Raw genomic sequence first — 8,257 nt, forward strand, 5'->3', positions numbered from 1 at the left:
TTAGCGGAAATCTCTCCAGGGCAGCTTGGCCTCTTCCGGCTGTCGTGCCATTCCCCTCTGTGCGCGGGCAAAAAGAGGAGCAGAAGACGCGATGCCTTTGTTGCCTCTACACACGCGTTCGAGCAGCGCTAATGACATTTGTAGTTCTTGAGGATTCTGCTCCAAGCTCACAAGCCTGGCTGGATTGCAGGGGGCGGGGCCTTAAACGTTGCCGTGATAGGCAAAAACGTGGACAGTCGAATGCATCGTGAATTGTTTTCTTATCCAAAGAATTGTTTTCTACGAAGGCTTGCAGGGTCGAAGTTAATCCAGCAGTGTCTGTTTTCGAACCCCTTGGTGCAACAGAAGATCATCTTGAAGTATCGATGCAATGCTGTAAGGCTGACCTGCGCCCATCATGATAAAAACAAACCCTAAAGTCCTTTGTATCCGTTTCTGTTGACAAAAATAACAAACACGAGTTAGCCCGTTCTCATCCGCTCAGACCGTTCAGGCGCCGTCTTCCCTCCTCAGACAAGAGGAAGAGAAGCGGTGCGCAAAATATAATCGGCAGGAACACAGAGAATAACAGTCACAAAAAGAAAAAAAAAAATCTGTCTTGTGGATTTAAATGTTCGCTAAGGTAGAACCCCCTCTCCCTTAATTCTTCCTTATTGCAGATCCTTCCTTATTGCAGTAGGTAGTTGTAGGTTCCTTCTAGACCTCCTTAGAAAAGTTCTGAATAAACTGGACATCACCCAGCTAATTGCGCCAGCCCATAACGTTTGCCAGCTAATCTCATTGTCTTGCTTACCCACTCCCTATATCTTGTCATACCTCAAAAACATAATCATTTGTACACACGTTGGCTGGAAACCCTCTTTCCGTCTGCTCTAAAAAACCCCTGATATCTTGGTTTGGGAGATGGTTCCTGCTGGGAATTGGCAAAGACCTGTCCCCAGCATGCCCCAGGTTTTCCCCGATCAGCCGGCGTCCCTCCAGCTGGTTGCTTTTGTTTACCGCTGAAACTGACTTGTAATTGTTCCAGGCTTTCCCGATTTCCTCAGATCAGGATGGCTTGCCTATAAAAAAGCCTTAGCTAAACTATCAGAGCAAAGGTGAACGTTCAGTTGCTTCCATAGGCACTTTGGGTGGGGGGGGGCAGTGCTTCACAGCTAGAAGGCAGGGGATCTTGTAAAGCGTGATTTTTTTTTCGAAAATCAGCAAATCCAAGAAAATGGCTTGAAATCCTGTAGGTGGGGCTCGGGGCTGTTTGATCCAGGTGAAAGTCCTGACCAACAGGATGAACGCCGTTGCTCTGCCAGATGTGGAGGGGCAGATTTCTCTGTCCGAATGCCGTCTGTGCTATTTGGAAAATAGGCTGTCGATGTGCGGGCGATCCTTTTCCAAACACAAACCGCTGCTGGTCTTGAAGGTGACAGTTGTGCAGTTAAAGCCCTCTCAGCTTTCACTAGCGACCAGGGACTCCGGCGTAGATTGTTCTGGGACCTGATATGAAGAAGCCCCTGCTTCTTTCGTAGTCTTTGCATGTGTCCCCTGCAGCCCTTTACGGTATTTCTTTTTTCCAGGGTCTACAGAGTCCATTCACAGTTGTCTTCGGGGTCAGGAGAAAATACGGACAGGGGCTGTATCCTGGGAGGGGTGAACTTTGGAGACTCGCCTTGGAACCAAAAGGATGTGCCCCCGCAGCTGTCAGGCTCGGAAGGCCTCTGGGCAGCTCCCAGCACATAACAGCAGAAATAAAACGCACAGATGTTGAAGAGTGGAGAACAGTTGATAGATCACTGAAACAAATCAGCCAGTATCCTAATGCCCCTGTATAAATCGATGGTGCGGTCTCATTTGGAGTACTCTGTGCCGTTCTGGTCGCCGCACCTCAAAAAGGATATTATAGCATTGGAGAAAGTCCAGAAAAGGGCAATTAGAATGATTAAAGGGTTGGAACACTTTCCCTATGAAGAAAGGTTAAAACGCTTGGGGCTCTTTAGCTTGGAGAAACGTCGACTGCAGGGTGACATGATAGAGGTTTACAAGATTCTGCATGCGATGGAGAAAGCAGAGAGAGAAGTCCTTTTCTCCCTTTCTCACAATACAAGAACTCTTGGGCATTCAATGAAATTGCTGAGCAGTCAGGTTAAAACGGATAAAAGGAAGTACTTCTTCACCCAAAGGGCGATTAACATATGGAATTCACTGCCACAGGAGGTGGTGGCGGCTACAAGCATAGCCAGCTTCAAGAGGGGATTGGATAAAAATATGGAGCAGAGGTCCATCAGTGGCTATTGTGTGTGTGTGTGTATATAATTTTTTTTTGGCCACTGTGTGACACAGAGTGTTGGACTGGATGGGCCACTGGCCTGATCCAACATGGCTTCTCTGATGTTCTTATGTGACACAGTGTTGGCCTGGATGGGCCATTGGCCTGATCCAACATGGCTTCTCTTATGTTCTTATGTGACACAGTGTTGGGCTGGATGGGCCATTGGCCTGATCCAACATGGCTTCCTTTATGTTCTTATGTGACACAGAGTGTTGGACTGGATGGGCCATTGGCCTGATCCAACATGGCTTCTCTTATGTTCTTATGTGACACAGAGTGTTGGACTGGATGGGCCACTGGCCTGATCCAACATGGCTTCTCTTATGTTCTTATGTGACATGGAGTGTTAGACTGGATGGGCCATTGGCCTGATCCAACATGGCTTCTCTTATGTTCTTATGTGACACAGAGTGTTGGACTGGATGGGCCACTGGCCTGATCCAACATGGCTTCTCTTATGTTCTTATGTGACACAGAGTGTTGGACTGGATGGGCCACTGGCCTGATCCAACAGGGCTTCTCTTATGTTCTTATGTTAACCAGTAAAGGTGGTAGACTGAACAATTGAGTGGGGGAGAGAAGCAATGATGGGCCATATGTATTCCAATCCAGGCTGCAGGAGTTGCATTCTGACTGTGGATCATGATTATGTCAGTGACGAGGTGCATGAAAGCTTGTGGGATTGTTCCTTCCTGTGGCTTATTCTTCAGTTTGTTACCTGGTCCCAGTGAAGAAGGGTATGTCCTGTGAGGAAACAGAAGGGACTGATGGTTTGCATTGCAGAATGGGGTGGGGGGGGGGGTCTGCTCCTGAAGAGCAAGCTGAGAGCTTGAGCATCAAGAATAGCTTCTGGATCCTGGCTGAGGGCAAGCTGGAGTTAGGAATGGCCATTGATGGGAGCCATGGAGATGAACAGACACTGATAGCAGAACTTGAGAAGGTCATGGTCACTAGAACCAAAGGCAGCAGGCGCTGCTGAACGTTATTGTTGCATATCTTTCTCACGGGGTTCTTGTGTTTGGAGTCGGAGTATATTCAGGGGACAGAATTACGAATCCCACAACTACCATCTCCCCTTCTCTGGCAACTTCCTGGAGTAGAGAGTCTTTTAGTTTTTCTTTCCAAAGATAAGAACATAAGAGAAGCCATGTTAAGCCATGTTGGTTCATGCCAACGGCCCATCCAGTCCAACACTCTGTGTCACACAGTGGCCAATATATGTGTGTGTATACACACATATATATATATACTGTGGCTAATAGCCACTGATGGACTTCTGCTCCATATTTTTATCCAATCCTCTCTTAAAGCTGGCTGTGCCTGTAGCTGCCACCACCTCCTGTGGCAGTGACTTCCACATGTTAATCACCCTTTGGGTGAAGAAGTACTTCCTTTTATCCGTTTTAGCCTGACTGCTCAGCAATTTCATTGACTGCCCATGAGTTCTTGTATTGTGAGAAAGGGAGAAAAGGACTTCTTTCTCTACTTTCTCCATCCCTTGCATAATCTTGTAAACCTCTATCATGTCACCCCGCAGTCGACGTTTCTCCAAGCTTAAGAGCCCCAAGCATTTCAACCTTTCTTCATAGGGAAAGTGTTCCAACCCTTTAATCATTCTAGTTGCCCTTTTCTGCACTTTTCCCAATGCTATAATATCCTTTTTGAGGTGCGGTGACCAGAACGGCACAGAATACTCCAAATGAGACCGCACCATCAATTTATACAGGGGCATTATGATACTGCCTGATTTGTTTTCAATTCCCTTCCTAATAATTCCCAGCATGGCGTTGAAAGATAGAACGAGGTCCTTTCTCCCGACTGATAGAATCACCCAATTATGGAACACTGTTTGCCCCTTGGAGCGCTCTGGCTGGGCTTCGAGGCTGAGTTCTGGTTTCGCTGTTCTTCTGCTGAACCGGCTTCTGCATTTGGAGTCAGATTTGTTTTGACTTCCCGCGAAGGAGGTTTCACGGCCTGTAGTTTTCCTAACTTGTTTTACTAGCCGCAGGGTCTCATTAGCCATGACGATTGAGTTAAACGTAGTAGAGTGCAGAAGACTGGGCCTGTTTGAGCATTTTTCTTTCTTCCCAAGCAGCCAACACGGGGATTGTCAACCATACCCATTCCCGGATGGGATCCATCATGAGCACAGGGATTGTCCAAGGTAAACCTGCCCTGGCCTGACCCCACTGGGGGAGAGGAGCGTGTGTGCATGGGCTGGCTGTGGTGGGAGCAGGCACCTCACTGGGATGGAGGAAGGAATGTCAATTTTTGGGGCTTACGATATCCCAGAAGCTGGAACTAAGGTTGGAATTCCAAAAATAAAAATGCAAGTGTCGCAAGTGCCGGGTATCCACGGCGGCAACGTTTTTTTGGGATTTAAATACTTAGATCTGGATCTCAAAATCTGCTAGTAGTCCCCGGGCCGAAGGAGGCCCGACTGAAATCCACCAGAGACAGGGCCTTTTCAGTCACGGCCCCCTGCTGGTGGAACCAGTTACCGGACGAAGCGAGCGCCTTGCGGAACCTTGGGCAGTTCCGCAAGGCCTGCAAGACTGCCCTCTTCCGGTTGGCGTGCAGCTGACTGGCATTTAAGAACTGCGGAGGAAGGCCGTCAGAATAGCACCAAATTAATAGACTGTTTCTGGTTTTTTGTTTTAATTATTGTAAATTATTGAATATGTATTTTAATATCAATTTTATTGTTCTGGGATTTTATGTTGTAAGCCCCCCTGAGCCCGCCTCGGTGGGGAGGGCGGGATATAAATCAAATAAATCCATTTGCATCACAATTTGGCAGCCTCTAAGTTGCCCTCGTAGCAGCTGAAGGTGGGTTGATCTTAGTGCGGGGGGAGCTTCCCCAGGCAAGGTCCTGCCGCCTGCGATGAATGAGGTGGACAGAGAAGACGGTGCGTCGGGTCTCCGTCTGCCTTTTCCATCCGCTTGGCTGCACTCACCAGCTCCTCAGCCATCTGCAGGCATCAGGAGGCAGAAGGTTCTTGCCTTCGGAAGGTCTTTCTGCCCTAAGACCAAGATCTCAGGGCCCCACGGTGCGTCATCTCTCTCGGTTTCTTTTTAACGGCTGCAGATGTGCATGGCTATCCAGGAATAAGAAATGCGATATAGGAATTCGTCATTGAAATTTATTTTCAGATAGGGTATCAAAATGTGAAGGAGTTTTTGAATTCTGTCTGCCAAACAAAGTAGATGGTGAGGATTCTCGGCTGGAGAGCTCTGTCGCTTCCCGCTGCGGTACGGGACTGATGAATCTTTTCTCCTCTGCAGGCTCATCCAGCGGTCAAAGCGGAGGAACTTCGAGCTCCCACTATCCCGTCAACAGTCAATTCACCATGGGGGGCCCGGCGATTTCGATGGCCTCGCCCATGTCCATCACCACCAACACAATGCATTACGGGAGCTAAGAGACCCTCATATCCCTGATCTCTGAACTCACAGCACCAGGAAACCAAATGAAGAAAACAAAAAGTTTAATCTCCCCGCCCCTCTGCCTGCTGCACCTCAACAGTTTGGCAATCACTTCTCTGGATCTCTGTTCTCTCACCCACCTCCCATTAGGCTTTGCCAGAGATGTCCTTCCCCTTGTACGATAGAAGACACCCCCCCCCCCCGCCCCCGTGGCCCTTTGATAGTGGACTTGTACACTTTTTTAAAATGAGACTCGGAAACTTCGACATGCTCAACCATGACTTTTGAGTCCCCCATGCTCTCTGGGTCTTAGCGACCAGCCGTGTTGCTAACGGGATGAGCCTTCGGTGCCCGACGGGGCTGCAGGCCCAGCTGATAGGAGCAGAACTTCAGTAGGGCCTTCAGCAGTATTCTGAGCAGCTCAGCCGTGGCCACTTGAGCCTTTAGCGTTGCGCCCGGCCTTGGGAAAGACACGGGCAGCAGCCAGCTGTAGAAGGCCCCGGTGAACAAGCGTCCAGCTGCCCGTCCTTGGTTTCTCACCCGCCCCAGCTTCTGGGCTAGTGTTTACTGCTTTAATAAGACTTAGAAGGTGTCCCTCCCGTAGCAGGGGGAAAAGGCTCTCCCCAGTTGCATAGGGAGGTTCTCACTGCCGTAGGTCTTGAGTCTTTGCGCGACACAAGCATCTAGTCAGCAGGTCTGATCAATGTTTGTCTCCGGGGGAAACCTTGCTGTAGCATCAAAAGGTTTAAAAGAAAAAAAAAATTAAGAAGACAAATGTACCAAAAAAAAATGGTCACTGGCTGGAAGTGGAATGGATGGTGTCTCGATTTCCTGTCGCTCATCTGGATGGGTTGCTCGGTGGTGGCCCCCCCCTCCCCCATCATCTGCTGTGTGCCCTCCAGGCTGTCCCGGCTGCTGCCTCTGGCTGCTCTCCCCTCACCTGAGCAGGCAGCGGGGACTGGGTAGCTCATGGCTTATGACGGCATAGACTGATTTTGCCCCCCCCCCCCCGCACTAGCCACCAAGGACTCTAGCATAGATTGTTCTGGCATCTGTTATGGAGAAGCCCCCTGCTCCTTTGTAGTCTTTGTATGTGTCACCTGTAGCCCTTTACAGTATTTCTTTTTCCCCCTCCCCTCTTCAAGAGCCACAAGCCGGCATTTTTGAAAGGACTTGGCAGGGACCCCTTTTATGGAGAGAGGGGGGGGGGAAAGGTGTGTTTTCCTTTGGCGGTTTCTTTTGCCTCCCAGCGTGGGCCTGCAGGGATGATTTGTGGGAGGGAGGGAGGGGGACGTTTACACAGGATCTCCATAAGTGGCTGGATTGTGTGGGGGTCTGCGCAGAGCCAATTGTGAAGTCTGGATGATCAATGATTTTGTGACTGTTAAAATAAAACTGGGAGGGTTTTGAAGCTTTTTGTTTGCAGTGCCTCGTTCGCCCCACCCCAGGTTTTGGATGCAAACACCCCCAGGGCCTTGGCTTGCTCCTCAGCTCAGCTCTGCCCTTCTCAGCAAGCCAGGCCTCGGTGCAGCAGTGCCCTTGAAAAGACCCTCAAGCCCTGGGCAGGTGCTGCTCTGCTCCTGGCTACTCTTCTCAGGGGCTTCCTGTGGAACTTCCTGCTCCAGCAAGCCCTCCGGAGTCCCACCGCGGTAAACAAGAGCGCAGACTGGCTCGTACCTTTTCCTTGCGAGTTCCAGCACGATTCTGTCACCTTCTCCTGTGGACGGCTGGAGTGAAAGGGAATGGTCCGGGCTGTCGTCTTCCCCGTCTGCTGTCGAAAAGAAGGTAGCTTTTTGGAATCAGCTTTGCAAAGATGGTGCAATCGAAGAGGCACAGTTACATCGGTGACCCTGATCACTGTCGTCCAAAGAGCCTTATAGATTTTTTTTAAAATTAGTTCTTTCAAAGGGGGGTGGGGAAGAAAGGTAAGAGGGGAGTAGAAACCCAGTAACTGGTTTTTTTAAGAAAAGGGGAAAAAATCCACATAAGAGTGGAAATAAAAAGATAGCAGCAGAGGTGGCTGCTCCACACATGAGCTTCTGTAAAAGGTTTCCGGATATCTAAAAATACGCCCAGATGCAGTTGTCCTCTGTATGCTCTGTGTCCAAATACTGATAAAATCGTAAGATCCTCTGTTCACTGATGGGCATTGATCTCTCCAGTGTTGTCATGCAAGTTATTCAACTGAGAGCCAGTTTGGTGTAGTGGTTAAGTGTGCGGACTCTTATCTGGGAGAACCGGGTTTGATTCCCCACTCCTCCACTTGCACCTGCTGGGATGGCCTTGGGTCAGCCAGAGCTCTCGCGGGAGTTGTCCTTGAAAGGGCAGCTGCTGTGAGAGCCCTCTCAGCCCCACCCACCTCACAGGGTGTCTGTTGTGGGGGTGGAAGGGAAAGGAGATTGTAGGCCGTTCTGAGACTCTGTCGTTGAAAGGGCAGCTGCTGTGAGAGCCCTTTCAGCCCCACCCACCTCACAGGGTGTCTGTTGTGGGGGAGGAAGGTAAAGGAGATTG

The 8,257-nt window shown here is 49.7% G+C and overlaps 1 protein-coding gene across 4 annotated transcripts in view; it reads left to right on the plus strand.

Annotated features, from left to right (window-relative positions):
- Nucleotides 1-7,154, plus strand: part of CARM1 (coactivator associated arginine methyltransferase 1) — a 78,674-nt gene extending 71,520 nt beyond the window's left edge. For 2 of the 4 annotated variants that reach the window (XM_060236784.1, XM_060236787.1), the window contains 2 exons: nt 4,413-4,484; nt 5,606-7,154. In XM_060236784.1, the coding sequence (XP_060092767.1) occupies nt 4,413-4,484; nt 5,606-5,742 (209 nt within the window). In that variant the 3' untranslated portion in view covers nt 5,743-7,154. The remainder of the gene's footprint in view (nt 1-4,412; nt 4,485-5,605) is intronic. The other 2 variants (XM_060236785.1, XM_060236786.1) reach the window with 2 other exon arrangements.
- Nucleotides 7,155-8,257: the final 1,103 nt, after the last annotated feature.

Source organism: Heteronotia binoei, chromosome 4 (genome assembly GCF_032191835.1).
Source record: "Heteronotia binoei isolate CCM8104 ecotype False Entrance Well chromosome 4, APGP_CSIRO_Hbin_v1, whole genome shotgun sequence".
Classification (NCBI taxonomy): Eukaryota; Metazoa; Chordata; class Lepidosauria; order Squamata; family Gekkonidae; genus Heteronotia; species Heteronotia binoei.